The sequence below is a fragment of the Mauremys reevesii genome, linkage group 2, assembly GCF_016161935.1.
Source record: "Mauremys reevesii isolate NIE-2019 linkage group 2, ASM1616193v1, whole genome shotgun sequence".
In the NCBI taxonomy this organism is placed as follows: domain Eukaryota; kingdom Metazoa; phylum Chordata; order Testudines; family Geoemydidae; genus Mauremys; species Mauremys reevesii.
The window spans coordinates 126,988,310-127,006,934 of NC_052624.1; the positions used below are offsets into that span (position 1 = coordinate 126,988,310).

At 41.1% G+C, this 18,625-nt stretch overlaps 1 protein-coding gene across 1 annotated transcript in view; it reads left to right on the top strand.

Annotated features, from left to right (window-relative positions):
* Positions 1–18,625, top strand: part of ADCY2 (adenylate cyclase 2) — a 416,016-nt gene that overhangs the window by 342,469 nt on the left and 54,922 nt on the right. Inside the window, exon 16 of the mRNA XM_039523887.1 lies at positions 8,534–8,671. Within this exon, the coding sequence (XP_039379821.1) occupies positions 8,534–8,671 (138 nt within the window). The remainder of the gene's footprint in view (positions 1–8,533; positions 8,672–18,625) is intronic.

Below are 18,625 nucleotides of genomic sequence, written 5' to 3' on the forward strand. Positions count from 1 at the left end.
GTTCTGCTTGGTTGAAATTAAGGACATCTGGCTGTCATAACACTGTGCGCTCATCTTACTTAACTGGTACCTGACCTGTTTGCCCTCTCAATCTGTTCTGGTTTTAAATGGTTGTCATCCTTGCAAAGGGATTAAGATGTGAAATGACTGTCAATCTTTAACAGTTCTTGCACGTTTTCTTTTCTTTTAATGGGAAAGAGAACATGAAAAATACTTATGCTCTTCGGAGAATAATTCATTTAAAGACGTTAAGGGTTGTGTGACTATCTAGATCTGTTTGGGACTCAGTTAATACATCATAAGGTAGGAGATTAGGTTCATTATAATAAGTTAATGGCCCATTGATCACATTGTTCCAGAGCACTGAAGTTCAACATCTCAGATTATTGATCAAGTATACATACAGAGCCATCTCTTGAAAATATAATGGTTCTGAAGTGTCCAGCACATTGCATCCACAATTTAGAATTTTTTCCTTTTAGAAAATACAATACTAGATCAGACCATTGGCCTCTCTAGCCCAATAACTTGTCTCTGACAGTGAATAGTATCAAGTGCTTCAGAGGAATGTGTAAGAGTAGACAGTATTACAATAACTTGCCCAGCTTGGAAAGTTTCTTCCTAACCCTCTTTAGTTAGAGATTGGCTTGTACCCTGAAGCATGAGGATGTATAGCCCTTCCAAACGCCAGTTCTTTTTTCAATGCTGCACATTTTTGGCCTTGAAGAGATTCTGTAGCAAAGAGTTTCACATTCCAATTTTGCATTGTGTGAAAAAAGTATTTTCTTTTATTAATTTTTAATGTGCAGCCTTTCAGTTTTGCTGGAAATTGTTCCCTTTGTTCCCATATTATGAACAAATACAAATAAGTGCTCTACCTACCTTCTCTTTCCCAATCCTTGTTTTGTATATATTTATCATACTCCCTTCTGTTATCTCTTCCCTAAAGTAAACAATTGCTCTTCATGATGAATTTTTTCCCATGCCTATAAAGGCATTGGCTTAACTTTGAAATGTCTATGCTCACATTTGCTCTTATTTTTAAAGTGTATTTTTATTGTACTCAAGAGCTTTAAAGAGAAATTATTAATGTTATTATTATTAATTTGTATTGGGGAAGAACTGTTACAATGAGCTCAGATTTAAATGTTTGGTCATCTGTAGCAGTGATGCAAAACCTTCACATCTATTTACATAGAATTTACATATTAATCAGAAATTGTTTATTTAAAGGTGTTTACAGTTCACTAGTGTAAATATCATTGTTACTGCACACACCACTTACAAAGCTGGTAGAAGACAAAATATACTTCCGAGCACAACAGAGGAAGTAGTACCAGTGTGAGGCACTGCTTATGTGAAACCATTTTCTTGATTTCGAGCTTTACCTTTGCAGTGGTCACACACACGTGCCAGTGGTATTGCAAGTTTGAGGCTGTTAGAGGGATGCAGTGTTTTGATTAGTTCTGATTCTTGATTATAAGGTTTTGTTTACATGTATTAACAAAGAGAACTGCACAAATAGTAGCCTACCTACATAGCTGAATGTCTGTCACTTGCCAGTCATTTAGTCAACAAGGCTCCAATCCTGTAAAGACTTACACAAGTTCTTAATTTTAAGCACCAGAGTAGTCCTGTAAAAGTCAGTGGGACTACTCACATGCTTAGAATAAATGTGCATTCTCAGGTAGAGGAAATAAACAAATACTTTCACCACATGGTTGATATTTTAGCCACTGCAGTTCCTTCCAGAGTGGCCCTGCCTCTCAATTTCACCATTATGAACCCAATAAAGTGGCTGTGGCAGACACCTGCATGCCTTCCGCCCTCTTCTGAAAGGGCTGAGCGCAAGTATTATGTGCCCACACAAAGTTATGTGTCCTTTACTTCCATCCCATCCAGAGTCCCTGGTAGTATCTGTTGCCAATGAGAGGGAAAGGCAGGGGCATCAGGATGCAACCCCAAAATTAAAAGACTCAAAAAAGTTAGACCTGTTCAGTAAGAAAGTTTATTCTACTGGGTTGCAAAGCAGCATGCACTTTTAGGTAGGTATGACTTTAATGTATGGGAGTCCATGCTGAAATTTAAAGACATGCTGCCAGAAGATGCTAGGCAGGAGTTCTCCTCACTAGTGGATGAGGGGAAAGCAGTGCAAGGGCCTCATTTCAAGCTGCTCTGGATGCGGCTGACTCAGCTGCTAAGTCCGTGGCTTCAGTAGTGGCCATGTGTGGGAGCTCCTGGTTTCTGTCCTCTGGGCTCCTGAAGGAAGTCCAAAGACTGCAGTCAATTTATGTGTCTGGTTTTTACCTAGAACCACATGCAAATAAGGATGAGCAACGGCTACACACATTGGACATTGGACATAGACAGGCTCAAACCATTTTACCAGTCCACCCAAATGTTTGTGACTACAGCGGACAGAATGAAAGTTCTTCCTGTCTCCTCACAGAGAAGTTCATCTTGGATAACGTCCTGTATCTGATCGCATTATTATCTGGCATGCATTATTATCTGGCATTCCTAGTGCAGCTCCCTATTCAGGACATTTGTAAAGCAGCAACCTGTTGTCGGTGCACACTTTCACTTCCCATTATGCCACCACCCGATATTCTAGAGATGATGCCAAATTCGCTCAAGCCATCTGTGTGTACATGAGCTCCAATCCCTCCTCTTATATTACTGCTTGGGAGTCACCTGGAGTGGGCTGCACATGCGCAATCACTCAAAGAAGAAAAAATGGTTACTAACTTTCCATACCTGTTCTTCGAGATATGTTGTACATGTCCATTTCACAACTCACCCTCCTATCCTCAACATCAGAGTTTCCAGAAAGAAGGAACCGAGGAAGCTCTGGGTCTGCTGAGACATTTATTTTTGCCCATGGTTTTTATGGCAGCAGAGGGCTCTTGAACCGCCTTGACAGATACCACTGATGGGAAAATGTACGGTGACTGTGTGTGAGATGTGCACACTAGAATAGTGGAATTGATATGTGCAACACATCTAGAAGAATAGCAGTTATGAAAGGTTAGTAACTGATTTTTCTGTTAATACAACTCAGTTCTGAAATTCAGTGATCCCACTGTATTGAGCTTCCCAGAATCAAACTTTTGCCTAATTTTCCAGTGGTATTGAATTGTGGTGGTTGTGTAGTGTTTAGCCAGGATTCAGACTACTCAAATTATTTTACTTAGGTTCTGATATGGTTTCATCTAGCGCTGTACAAAATATTAGTCACAGAATTCATACTCAGCACTTGCTTCCTTTCAAGTTTGTCAGGGAATTTTTTGCAGAATTTTTCACATTGACAAACATTTTGTCAAAGATGCACAAATTGTTTCACTAGTGGATGTCAGTGAAAATTTCAATGGTGTATTTTTAAGTTTTGAGCTTTATTAATTGGGTTTAATCATATGATGAAAATTGCATAGTATTCCTTCAGAGTCCCATGGCTATCCCATGGTTTCAGGGTGGTCAGCAGAAGTCATTTGGACCCAGGGCCGCCCCGGGGGGGGGGGGGGCAAGTGGGGCAATTTGCCCCAGGTCCCGGGCCCCACAGGGACCCCCACGAGAGTTTTTTGGGGGTCCTGGAGCGGAGTCCTTCACTTGCTCTGGGGGCCCCAGAGAACTCTTGCAGGGCCCGGGCCCCCAGAGCTTCTTCCGCTCCGGGTCTTCAGCGGCAATTCGGCGGTGGGAGGTCCTTCCACTCCGGGACCCACCACCGAAGTGCCCCGAAGACCTGCGGTGGGGGGTCCTTCCACTCCGGGACCCGCTGCCGAAGAGCCCAGGCCCCCTGAATCCTCTGGGTGGGCCTGTTCGGACCTGCTTTCTCTGCCATTGAGAAGAGTTGTCATCCATTAAAGAAGTCAGAAGGGGATGCCAGATCACTGTATCCACCAAGTAGACAATATAAAATGGGGGAAATGCAGAAAGATTTGTCACAGAAGAAAGGGGTTGTTTAGGGATGGAAGGCCACGTAATTTGATGTGGTGCCTCATGAAAATAAATAGTTTGGATTAGCAGCTAAACGTTTGGATGTCCATCTGAAATGAACTTTTAACTTTGTGGATTCCCTCTCACTACTTTTCTATGTATTTTTCCAAAGCTAAAGTTGGTGTACTACACATTTTTATATGTTGTTCTGCAGTCACTGTTCTAGTTTACTTTGTGCTATGTAGTTTTGCTATATAAATACTAATTTGTTCACTTCTTAGTTCATTGTCTTTGCACTCTCTGTGTCATTGGCTGGCACCCCAGCCGGGAAGATCTTAAAGTTTCAGGATCTTATGGCAAACCCACCCTAGATCATCTTTCAAAAGAACAAAATAGTACTAAAGAATCACCTAAAACTTCTGTCAGAAACTGTATCTGATTTTCATTAAAATTATCTTTCTCACTATCTGTGTTTCCTGTACAGTGGAAACAAGATGATACACCCTGAATGTCAAAAGAGCAGCCAGCTTCTATAGAGAGAGAATTAAGTTTTCGGGACCATCTAACTGTTTGTGGTACTTCTACGCAGTAGTTGACAATTAGGAGGCATGTACAGATCTCTAGGAGATCTGACTGAATCATCATCTGAGGGTGTAAACACCACTCACTCTTTAACTATCCCTAAGTTCTTCTCTACTTTCAGAAGCTTTACTACTTAAGCTCCAAAGAACAGGGGAGGTGCAGATCTCTAGATGCAATCAATTTGGAAAACCAGAGATACACTTCTTTGTTCCTTCATGAAGTTGCCTCTACTGAGCCACACTGTAGAAGGCTAGCTAGCAGTGCTCTTCCTCTGCTGCCACTGGCTGAACAATGGCTAAGCACTGAGTCTTCCAAAGCCCTATCTTATCATGATGCACTGTTGAGAGAACAGTGATCTGTGAAGGTAAGAGCCAAAATCTGTGTACCAGTCCTAAAGATTTCAAACATGGGGGCAGTGTGAATGCACACTGTTAAAGCTGTCATTCCCCTAGCTAAGTGATCCCTGGAACATCCTGGTTCAAGAACGTTAGGCATCACAGAGAAAATGTATACACACCTTTATCCACTTAGATAGCCTTTGAGTCAAGACTGCCTTCAAAGTGTTTTGTTAACTGTGTGACTAGGCACATACTCCTACAATGTGGCTTAGTGGAAGCAACACATTTGTTAATTAGATTAACAGTTATATATTAAATTATGTTCTGAGAAATCTAATGTAAGAATGTGTTCAAATTACACATTTACTGTTTGGCTACATTCCTTATGTAAAGCCGTGTTACATTAGGAGAGCTACGATAGACCCATGCATGCATTTTTGTTCCTAGCTTTTTTAGAACAAAACAGCATTTTTTAGCCACCCCTGCAGTCCTGGAAGGGGGAAATGAAAGTCTTAAGAAAAGAGAGTGGTTTCAGCACTTTGAACTCTTTGAACTTAAAATGAATAATGGAACTGACTGATACACCTACCAAAATCAAGATTACAATTTTCTTTTCTTCCATGGACAGATAGATCTTCCAGTCTAAATTGGCTTGTCTTCTAGAAGGAAGTTTTCTAAAAATATCTTGGTTTGGTGTACTATACAAAATGAAAGTTTGAGACTTTGTGATGTGCTCCTAAAAGGTTTTCGGGGATTGGAAATAACCTGCTACAACTTTATTTCCTAAGTCACAAAGTGGCTGTGTCCACATTTTTCTTCAGGTCAAAGGCAACAGTATATGCAACTTCAACAGTATCAAGATGACACTAACAACAACAAAAATAAGAACAGAACCTGATGAAAGCACCAAAACAAATTTTGATTGATAATTTTTATTTGTTACACCATGTATTGTTTCCTGAAATGCAATGTAGTCTCCAGAATTTTTCCTCATAAAATAAATCTGCTGTGTGTACATGTAGTAATAAATATCACTATTGTTATAATAAAAAAAAACCAGAAGAGTAAATTTTAAAAGAAATTATACAAAATTCAGTCCATTAGCCTTACAAAATATATATATAATGTCAAGTACTATTCTTGGGATGAAGAGCCCTGCAGGTACACAAGAGACTGTAGATTGTTCAGATGATTCCTGGCATATTAATGCATTAATAGCTTGATTCAGTTTGACAATGGATTTTAACAAAGAAAACTCAGATTCACTGCACAGAACTATAGTACTGCACTTCTATAATCCTCTCCATCTAGAGAGAGCGGATCAACCCAAGCTGATATGCCAATGTGAGTAAAAAGAGCATGTGGAGCAAAACTAGGGCTGTTTTGCAAGGCAGAAGGTTTCTGGGATGCGATTGTCCAAGTAATTGGATGTCAGTAGGTGGCATGCTGTGGCCATTAAACCTGTGCTATATCTATTAACTGGGAGTTTCAACCCTGCTCTTGGGAGCTTCAGAGAATGAGTATTGTGCATATTCCTTGTTCTCTGCCTGTGTCCTGCAGGTGATTCTTGTGGTGATTTTGTTCTGAGACCAAAATTCCTGATTTAAGACCAATACTTTTAAAGTGCTCTGAAATCCACAGGCAGACTCAGATTTTATGCAGAAGTATTGTCTGGGACATTAGCATTAGTAAATAGAGGCAAGATGAAAGACTCTAATAAGCAGTTGGGATAATGTAATCATGACTCACACTCTTCACCCATTTCCTGAATAATGGGGCTGATTGTGATCTAAGGAAGGCAACATGTGGGGTTATTATCTGTAAGGGTAGAATGGTAGTATGTGTATTATTGGCATGTTGGGGCAGAGGGCAGAGTTAAGGTTGTGTCATGGATTGGTGTGTACCTTAACTCTTCATTTCCTAGTTTTCAGAGGTTGGAGCATAGCTGAATTTGACATTTTAGAAGGGCACAATGTACTATTGGGAAACTGTAACTCTGTATTAATGAAGTCTTTGGACAGTTAATATTGGCTTCATAGCCCACATAATGTTTATGTTATGTGAATATCTTGTGCCTCCAGACTTTTTGTCTACATGATTAGAGGCCATAAGGGGAAAAATGGTGCAGACTGACGCAGGTGGAGGTGGATGAAATAATATTTTTTTTGCCCTGTGTATAAGGAATGTTAGTGTTAGTGCCAAACTGTGCCCTCAGTTGCATGTCCAGATGCAAAACCATCTGCAATACACATCCAATTTACTTCACTGCTCAAGTGAGACTGTTATCTGAGCTGTCATGTTTCTTTATTTTGCCAGTGGCTGAAGAGAGGACTTCAATTTCCTAAAATGGCATTCCTTTAACTTTAATAAGCACCAGCAAACAAGTCTTTAAAACTAAAAAGACTAAAAATATGTTTTGAATATATATTTAAAAGTCAGCATAATATTTATATAATTATATGGGGAAATGACTGTTGGGAGATCTCTGCTGCTTTCTGTTTGATCCACTTCCTGGTGTTTTTTTGTGGTCTACTTTGAATATATCCATTTAAAAGGCCTCATTATTGCAAACAGTTTTGCATAGGACAATTCCTGAACCTGCATTGAACAGCTAGTTTATGTCTACACTGCACAGTCAACCCGGGTAATTGGCCAGGGCCGTCCAGAGGATTCAGGGGGCCTGGGGTCTTTAGCAGTGGGGAGGGCCCCGCTTTGGCGGTAACTCAACCCCACTCCAGGGGCCCCGAAAAACTCTCGTGGGGGCCCTTGCGGGGCCTGGGGCAAATTTCCCCACTTGCACCCCCCTCTGGGCAGCCCTGTAATTGGCATCTGTATCTGAGCACCCATGTTAGCCTCACTTGGATGTGAACATCCCCACAGCAAAGCCCTACTTACATTACTGTGTCCTTACTGTTTCCACATTTGCCTATGAGAGAGGGAGGGAAGGAAGGGCATGTGGGGGACACAGACATCCCTGGTTCTTTGTGCTGAGACGCTATAGGATACTTTCTCAGTCATTTGTGTCAATTACGGGAAAACTTGCCCATCCTGCAGAGGGAGTTGTAAGAAGGGCATTAGAGAACTATCAGCACTGGAGTGTTTTTTTCCCTGCGTCCTTACAGTAATGTGAGTGGGTTCTAATCTATATCCTCATTTGTGTAAACTAGCCTGGGCTTCAAGCACTTCCAAACCTGGGTGTGAGGTTTTTTGGTGTGGATGGTAGAGACAAAAACCTGTGTGAGAGATCTGGGTTAAGTGTGCAGTGAAAACATTCCCTTAGTTGTTTCTTTAAATGCCCAGAGGCCTTCAGGCATTGGTTATTTTTTTAAAAAGTTTAGTAATAGTGATGATGATGTTGCTATTAATTTTATATTCTTAATTATGATTTATTATTAATATTAGTAGTATTGTATTGTGGGTGTTTAATAAACTATTACCTAGTTTGCAGTCTGAATCCCAGGACTGATATTATGTCAAGAATTTTCTTAATTTATAAGAAAGATAATTAACCACTGTGGCAAGATAACAGTTGAACACTTCTGTGCAATGTTCTTTTTGAGTTAATTGACCTACATATTAATACCATTCAGAATTGTGATCATTCTTAATTATAACCTAAAGGAACTCATAGGAATTAAGAATACTCATGCTGTTATGTGTTTCATTTTTTCTATACTTAGCAATGCAGCAAGAAAGCCTCAGCTTCACTGTTGTGGATTTTGAAATCATCTGGAATAATTGCAAACCGTCCCTGGCCACGAATCACTCTCACATTGACAACTACTACTATAACATTAACGATGGCCATATTCAATATGGTAAGCATAATGATGTTTTGTTTCTCGTTCTGTGCCAGTGAGGTCTATTTTTATTTTTATCATCTACTTGGATGACATTTTAAAGTTGTAGTCTGTAGTTATTTCAGTAGGGTGAATGATAGTAATGGCCTTCCAATGACTCAGAAATTCAAAGCAAAGCAAACATCCAGTATAGTGGGGGTGATCAATTCTGACCTCTGCGTATGAGACGTCCTCAACAATAATTCAGTTCTTGGACATGTTTGTTAGGAGAATTTTTTAATGTAAAAGGTACTGGGGAAATCTTAAAACATTCTCTGAGTGTAAAAATAAATAATCCTAATCCATAATTCAAATATGTATTGTTAGAAAAAATAACAAAATATTTGCTCATCACAGTCCAGGGATCAGTTCAGTGGATTATGATGTTAGCTGAATGTCTGCAAAACGCTGTACGAAGAGCTTGAATTTCACTTTGATTTTTTCTGACACCTGTCTGTTCCCCACAACATGTTCATAATTTACATACCATTTAATTTAAATTCCTTGTTAAAAAAAATCTGTTTTAAAATGACAAAGGTTAAAATTTTCAAAAGTGCCAAAGTGACTTAGGAGCCTGTTAGTGGGATGAAAGCTAAGCCACTAAGGTGCCTTTGAAAATGTTACGAAAAATGTCTGTTACTTAAATCAGAGAGACTGGTAGTGAGATGGGGTAAAAATACTAGCTACAATTATTGTAGGGAACACAGAAGCAACATAAAGGGCTACATTCTGTCTTGCCCTGTATGAGTGCATTAGTGAGGAAAAGCATACAAAAAGCCTCATTCCCCTCCTCCTTCCAGGTAGAATGATGATCTAGCTCTTCTTATATGGTAGGCAGAGCCAGGCAAACATGCCCAGTGATACTCTATAGCACCAAGAAGAGAGAGGGGAGATACTCAGCTGGGTAGGTGGTATGGCTAGGACCTAAGTTTCCTCTAAGCTGCGTGGCTGCCCAGCAGTCTATCAAGTGCCGCGCAGGTCAGGTGCCCATCCCCCCACTGCCACACCCTCTGCCTTGGAGCCCCTAGCCAGCTGTTCCCAGGAATCTCCTGGGGGGAGGGGAGGGGGTGTTTCTGATAGCAAGGTGTCCCCCTCTCTCACCGCATCTCCACAGAGCAGGGGACGGACATGACAGGTCTCCGGAGTAGGCTGTGGGATGGAGGTTGCTGGTGACTGCTGCTGTGTCTGAAGACTGGTGAATGCCGATCTACTTAAAGGGGCAGCACACACATACAGACACATTGTCTCTCACACACGTGTGTCTCTCTCACACACACATACATACACTCTGTCTTTCAAACTCACCTCCCCACACATACTTGTATTATTGTTTTTGTTGTTGTTACTTTTTGATACTTTCTGCAATGCACATATATTCTCTGTGATTTTATTCCTTCAAAGTGCTGTTATTTTAGTTTTTTGACTGGTCAATGTATTTCATAATTTTTATTCCTCTCTTATGCTTAAATTTTATTCTTTGAGTAGTGAGTTCTAAAATGCCTAACCTGTCCTGGCTGGAGTAATTATCCCTATGGTAACTTTTTAAAAAAAATATTATATCTAGGGTTTTTGTTTCTATTGGTGGTGCACATCCACGCATTACCTCGATATTGGTGAACATAACAAAAATCATTTTGCACATGGATGGAAAAAATAGAGGGAACATTGGCTAGGGCGCAGCATATTAGTTGTTGTCCAGTGGCTGGCACTAGGGAAGCTCGTGTAGGAAAGACTAGTGCTGAGAATACTTGCACTGACTCCCCTGAGCCATTCTGCCAGTCTGTCCTTCAGAGGCATAATGACTTACATGCCCTCCCTCCCTTCAACACTATAGCTGTTCCCTTTTTCTTCCCCCTCCCCTGCATGGCAGAAATCACAATCTGTGCCTATTAGTTTAGATAATGAGTTATGGTTGATAAAATGAGAAATGTTAAGCCATTTTGTTGCAGATCCTAGGTGCTTGGGGCATTCTACCATATAATAAAAATGGCTTCTAATACAGTTTAATTATTTCTCATTTATATGAAATTAAATGTATTATTTAAGGTCCCAATTCAGTTAATAGAAAAATTGAATTCAAATTGAGCAAGATCACTCTTTAAAATTAATATGGTCAAATCCTGGCTATTCTCTTATTTTCTTCTTTCTTTCTGATCTTTGATTACTTCTCTGCGGAAGGCCAAAATGACAAATTGCTTTCCACTTCCAGTAACACAGGAATGTACTTTTCTCTTCTCTTGTAATACGATAAATTCATGTAATTGTAATAATTGTCCATTTCTAATCTCTTAAATACACAATTCACAGGTAAACGAATGATTGCATTTCACTGGAATTCTGAGTGGGGGACTGACTGATTTCTAAATTTTCATTAAAAAGGGCAGGGAGCCTCCAATCCTGTGGCTGCTTAGCATTGGAATCAACTGTCCACTTTTAATCTGAGGGACACATGGTCTAGTGGCTTGAGCAGAGCATAGGAGCCAAGAACGACTGTTTATTTTCTTGGCCCCGTGCCTGATTCCCTCTTTAAAATTGGGAAAGTCTTGTAATTTCTCTGCCTCCATTGCCCATCTAAAAATGGGAATAGTACTATTTACTTAGAGTATTTTTTTTCAAAAGTGATTTACACCAGATGTTTAAAGTATTTTGGTATTGCTGTGTTCAGCATATATCTAACTTATTTAGGAGACTAAATCTCATTTTCAAAAGGGATTTAGGCACTTAGGAACCAAAATCCCATTGACAGTGAATGGAATTTAGGCTCCTAAGTGCCTAAATCTCTTTTGAACACTTAAATGCCTTAAAAATCTGAGCCTTGGGCACTTTGGAACCTTCGGCTATGTCTACACTGCACTTTTGTTGGTAGTGTTCTGTTGACCAACAAAAGTTTTACCGACAAAAAGCGCTGGTGTGGACAGTGCTATGTTGGTGGGAGACACTTTCCCACCGACAAAGCTACTGCCGCTTGTTGGGGGTGATTTTATTTTGCCGGCAGAAAGCAGCTACACAGGAGACCTTACAGCTGTGCCGGTGGAAGGTACACAGTGTAGACATAGCCTTAGTTTCACTGAAGGTCAATGGTATTTAGGAAAAGCACTTTTGACAATTGTACCCTTCACTCTTTCACAGGGTAGTTACTGGGCTTAATTACTTAGAGTTTTTAAAGTAGTTTGAAAATGGTAACTGTCCTTCAGTTAATTACAGAATTGTTTTGAATATATATTACTTTTTTTTTTTTTTGGTTTGCTTTCACATAGCATTTTTCAGGAGACAGTAGTCAGCCATTTGTAATAACTATACTTGAGATGTCTCATTGCTGAAATCTACTTGTCTGAGTTCCTAAACACTGACATGTATGATTTGTGAAAGGAGCAAGATCTACTAGAACTTTATCTGGTTCAGTCTATGAAGATAATTGTAGGTTGGTTGGGGGTGGGGTTGCCTTTGGGGGATGAGAGGTTGCCCTCACATTCCCCACCTTGTATGATAAGAAGAGATAGGCTCAAAACAAACCCCAGAGTCAAACATTATCAAAATTCTACTAAATTCCATTCTCAGTCTGGATCCAAATTTTGCATTTCTTCTTTTTGGTAATTGTAAGTAGAAATGAAACAAAGACGTTTACTTTTGGGTTGAAGTTAAAACTACACTAGCGTATGAATGTTTATAAAATTAAAAATTGTTCCTAAAATGAACAAGGTCAAAATGATGCTTTTTTCAACAAATTGGCTTTAATTAGTTCAAGTTCTTCTTTTATTCAGAATGCAAATGACTGTAGGGCTTCAAAAGCTGTACTTTAAAGCCTTATTGTCTTGTAGAATTAGCACTTTTGACTGCAATATAACAAATAACCATGTTCCATGATATTCATTTGATGATCATTTTAAGTACAATTCCCACCTTGGCACTAAATCTTAGCTCTGATTTTAAAAAATGACTTTAAAATATTATTGCAAAATTTGCATTGGCTTAATATTAATAGCAAATTGTGGGTGAGACTGAAGTATCATTATTATAGCTCCAAGCAACATGTTCTTAAGAATAGAGTCCATTAACTGCATTTATTTCCATGAACTCTTTCATTAGGAAAAGGCAAAATGTAGCCATTAAGGTCTAATGATTATCTACCCATAGTGTATCTAATAAATCATAAAATCAAACCCAAAATGCCAACTCAAACTCATACTTCATATTGCAAGGGACAGATGTAGAGAACACTGATAATTCGAATTATATTTTTACTGAATATTTGAATCTAGTTTTAATGTTGTTACAGTAATATAGCCAGGAATAATAGGATGAAATTTAAAAACAGCCGATGTAATGTAAATATCAGAAATGCTTTTTAACTGTAGCTGGCGGTGTCTAATCCTGGTCTCATTGAAGATTAGATGTAGTGAGTTATGTTACAGTGTGCAGTATTCATCTGGGGGAAAGGAAGGTGCCCCTTTTGCTAGGAATTTTAACTGGATGGAACAAAGCACTAGGAAATATACTGTAGGGAATAATCCTGAACTCTCAGGGAGACAGAGATAGAAAAGACCTATTAGGTCATCAAACTTGGGAGATTTAATGAGTAGCTGGATAGAAAATATAAAATCTTAATTCTCATTGTGCCTTGTCAGTCTGTGTCATAAACCTAATTTGTGGACCCTAACAGGATTAAAGCCATGGTGAGAGTAGCTTTAGAGCAGACCTGCACAACTCGTAAAGCAGCGAGGGCCACATTACTCCAAAGAAAACAGCTGAGGGCTGAAACCCCCTGGCCCCACGGAAACACGCCCCCCCCAGCACATCCCGGCCCCGCGAAAACACCCCGCCCCAGCACCACCCAGCCCTGCAGAAACAAACCCTCCTTCCCCAGCGCTGCCCCACCAAAACAGCTGTGGGCCAAAAAGGAAGGTTGGGGGTGGGGAGGTGATACTTGATTTTAAATCAACCAGGGGCTCCCAGCTGAAGAGGTGGCTGGGAGCCCTCAGGGGCAAATTAAAGGGCCCAGGGCTCCGGTGGCTGGGGGAACCCGGAGCTTTCTGGGGCTGGGGCAGGGATTTAAAGAGCCCAGAGCTCCTGCCACTGAGGGGAGCCCGAGCCCTTTAAATCCCAGCCCCAGCCCATCTGCTGGAGCCGTGGCCGGGATTTAAAGGGCTCTGGGCTGCCCGCAGCCGCGGGGAGCCCTGAGCCCTTTAAATCTCAGCCGCGGCCGGGAGTCAAAGGCTCTGGGCTGCCCGCAGCCCCGGGGAGCCCTGAGCTCTTTAAATCTCAGCCGCGGCCGGGAATCTCTGTGGGCAGCCCAGAGCCCTTTGAATCCCGGCCGCGGCTGAGATTTAAAGAGCTCAGGGCTCCCCGGGGCTGCGGGCAGCCCAGAGCCTTTGACTCCCGGCCGCGGCTGAGATTTAAAGGGCTCAGGGCTCCCCGCGGCTGCGGGCAGCCCAGAGGCTTTGACTCTCAGCCACGGGGAGCCCTGAGCCCTTTAAATCCCAGCTGCAGCCGGGAGTCAAAAGGCACTGGGCTACCCGCAGAGCGCCGTGTGCGGGGGATTTAGAATACCCCCGCTGGCCGCACAGTGAGGCTCCGCGGGCCGCACAGTGAGGCTCCACGGGCCGCATGTTGTGCAGGCCTGCTTTAGAGCATTTACGAACCTAGGGGAGTTCTGATGCTCCCAAGAACGGCAGATTTTTATGCCAGTCTTATACACATGTCAGGCAATTCAAGTAAATCAGAGGTACCTCTACCACATCCGCCATAGAAGGTATAGAAGAGGAAGTTGTGAATAAAGGCATGACACTGTCTCACAAGCATATATCTTTGTTATCTGCATGGAGCTATGAAAACAGTACTGTGTCTTTTACCAAAACTCAGGACATTCTTTTCTCTATACTGATTGGCTGCTTGCTCCAACCCTCTCCTGCTTCCTTCTTCACACTCTTTTCAGTTCATTTTTCTTCTCCCGACCCTGTCTGGTCCTCTCCATTCTTCCTGTCTTCTCAATGTGTTGCATTTGCTTCAAGGACACTGAATAATGCTGAGAGAAAATATTCTACAGTCAAAAAAGAAGCACTTGCTTGTCTATGGGCTACTGAAAAATGGAGAACTTACCTGTGGGGCCACACATTCAAGTTGCGCACAGACCACAGCCTTTTGACGACGTTGCTCACCATGAAAGGACTGGGAAGAGCAGGATATTGTATTGCTAGATGGTCTGCAAGACTACTCTCTTTCAATTATGACCTGGAATATAAGCCTGGAAACAAAAATGTGGTAGCTGATTGCCTTTCTCGCCTGCCTTTGCTTTCACAGATGGTCCACCGGAGGATGAGGATGTAGTAGTTGCGCTTATTACAAGCACTCTTACTGCAGTTACAAGAGAACAATTTCAAGCTGCTTGTTCAGCATGTCCAATTCAACAAAAACTACAGGAATTTCTGACAAAGAGCTGGCCCAGTAACCCTAAAAACCTTGACCCAGTTTTGCTGCCTTATTTTAGAGTTCGCGATGAACTTTCTTTGCTCGATGGCTGTGTGCTATGAGGTACACACTGGCTACTTGTGCCAGAAGAATTACAGTCAAAACCTAGCACACGATACTCATCAAGGAATTGTCAGAACCGAACAACGACTATGGGATCTGTATGGGTGGCCAGGAATGGACTCTCAAACTGAAACACTCATAAAATCCTGTGTCACTTGCCAAATGCATGATTAGACAGCAGTGACATGTACCCCTCCATTACAGCCTGTTCCTCTTCCTGAATCTGCATGGGAAAAAGTGGCGATTCACATTGTAGGACCCTTTGATACTGCTCCAATTGACTGTCATTTTGCCATCACTTTAATAGACTATTTCAATAAATGGCCTGAGGTAGCGTTTACATCACAAATCTCTTCTGCTACAGTAATTAAGTTCCTCTCTTCAGTTTTTACCAGGGAATGTAACCCCAAAGAACTGGTTTCTGATAATGGTAGTTAATTTACTTCCCTGGAGTTTGAAACCTTTCTAGCAGAGAGGAACATTTTACACAGAAGGTCATCCCTATATTACCCTCAAGCCAATGGGGAAATCGAACGGTTTAACAGAGGTTTAAAAGAGAGTTTGCAAACAGCTAAATTGGAAGGGTGATGGTGGATACCCTTCACTACTGATTTCTTACAAACATACCGGGCTACATGACATGCCACAACATAAAGATCACCCACAGAGTTACTGCATAGGAAACAAATGAATACTAAACTGAACATTGCTGGATTGTTAAAGGCACGACCTGATGCCCCAAACGAGGATGATGTGAGAAAAACAGTTGAACAGAACCATGCAAAGTATAAGGCTTTCACAGACAAGCGGTGAGGTGCTAAGGAATCAAAGTTTGAGTGTGGTTCCTTTGTTAGAATATGAAAACCTAGAATTTTACACAACGGGGCCCATAAATTCACAGCTCCTCTTAAAATCATAGAGAAGAAGGGACCTTACACCTATTGACTTTCTGATGGGCAGGTATGGAATGCTTCTTAGCTTGCACCTGCCTATGCACCAAGAGGAGATTATGCCAACACCCAGTCTGCATTGAATGACTTCACCATAAAACCAACACAATAAGACATAGCACTGGAACCGGGGCTTGAGAGACGGCCTGTCAGATCCAGATGACCACCTGTCTGGACTAAAGACTGTGTCATGTAGTATCTACAGTGTTTCCAGTGTAATATTTCTGCCAGTAGTATAGTGTCTTGTTTTCTATTTGTTCCTGTGGTTAGAACAACAATGTTTATTTTATTTGGGAGAGTTTCTTAAGAGAGGAGGGAATGCAGTGTTTAGATGTGCTTGTAATTATTAGAACTGGGAGCACTGGCTGTTTGGTGTCTGAAAGGACAGGAAACAGGAAGGAGTGGGGAGGAGTTGAGGAGGCTGAGTGAGAGTTACAGAGGGTACAGCAGCAGCTTGGTACAGAGGTTTCCACTGTAAAAATAAAGTCCTGTTGAAGTTGTTAGCAACTTGCCTGGTTGATACAACACAATGTCACCTCTCCTTTCCTTTGTTTTTGCTTTTAGCTAATTCCTTCCTGCCTCCATCACAACTACCCAGTCCTAGAATACAGTTTATATACATAATACATAAATAAAAATAAAATAAAACCCACTCAAAATTATTTTTAAATGTGGTGCTAACATTACATTTTTGAACCACCACTGCATTCCCTGTGCTTGTATTTTATACCCTTTCTCTCACCCCATGTCTGCTTTCTCTATCCAGATAATAAGCTTGTGAGCTCTTTGAGGCTAGGATAATCCATTGCTATGTGTCTGTAGAGCAACTAGACACCTGTCGGTTCTACTGTAATACTAGTAATACCTAACTGGAAAAAAAAACATTTGAAAGAGACCATTTTCCTATTTAAAATCTATTATTTGAGGGTTGTTTTGTTTCTTCTCTTTAGACCAAGTTTTAACCAGCCTCTGTAGGGATCTGCAAAGTGGGCAAGGAGACAAGCAGCTGGCCAGAATCCCTTCTATTACATCCCTGGATATTAGGTTCCTTAAAGGGTGTGGGATAAAGGTGGGCCATGGCTGACAAGGCCAACAGGGGGGAGTCTGTCTCTAAAAGGGAGCACCAGTGTCTGCTGACTTAGTAAAAGACTGTGTCAGCTGTTTATGAGTAAAATTTGTTGCTGCTGAAAATGGGTAAATTCAACAGGAGAAAATGCAGCTATCCCCTTTACAATCCCATTTTGACAACTGGTTAACTGATAGGTCACAAAATGTAATTGTAAACAAGGAATCATGATTGAGCAGGTGTGTTTCTAGAGGGGCCCTGCAAGGATCTCTTCTTGGCCCTATGCTATCCAACGTTTTTGTCAATGACCTGGAAGAAAACAAAAAATAATTACTGGGAGAGAGTGGTAAATAATAAAGAGTACAGGTCACTGATACAGATAAATCTGGATCACTTGGTAAGCTGGGCAGAAGCAAACAATGTCTTTTAATATGGTCAGATGTAAGGTCAGACATCTAGGAGCAAAGAATGTAGGCCAAACTCACAGGAAAGGGGACTCAATTCTGAGAAGCAGAGACTCTGAAAAAGAGTTGGGGGTCATTGTGGGTGATCAGCTAAACATAAGCTCCCAGTGCAACACTGTGGCCAAAAGAGCTAATGTGATCCTTGGAGATATAAAAGGATAATATTAAGTTGGAATAGGGAAGTTATTTTACCTATGTATTTGGCACTAGTGTGAGTGCTACTGAAATACTGCATCCAGTTTTGGTGTCTACAATTCAAGAAGAATGTTGAAAATTTGTAAAGGTCACAGAGGAGAGACATAAGAATGAGTAAAGGATTGAAAAATGCTTTACCGTCAAAGGTGGGTGAGGTAATATATTTTAATGGACCAACGTATGTTGGTGAAAGAGACAAGCTTTTGAGCTATACAGAGCTCTTCAGGTCTGAGAAAGGTATTCAGAGTGTCACAGCTAAATACAAGGTGGAACAGATTGTTTAGCATAAGTAGTTAACATATTCTAATGGACTATTCAGGGTGAAGTGGCCCGTTAACACTTCTGCAGTCAGAGACCAAAAAAGGGGGGCTAGTGGGTTACAGATTGTTGTAATAAGCCATAATTTCAGCCATAAATTCAATGTTGCAGAGTTTCTGGAGGAAGTTGATTATGTCTTGGAGGAAGCTGGCCCTTTGTGTGGTTGAGTAGTTTGAGGATGATTTCTATGAGTCCTGATGTTCCTTCAGTAAGAATGCCATGGCTAGATATGATTGGCCTGCCTGGGTTCCCTTTTTTGTGTATTTTGAGAAGCATGTAGAAAGTCCCTGGGATGCGTTTGTGGGGCATGAGGATGTAGATTTTTTTTTGTGTTGTTCGAGAAAGGATTTGATGATATCCTTAAATTCTTGGATGAATTCTAGTGTGGGGTCTTCTTTGAGTTATTTATAGT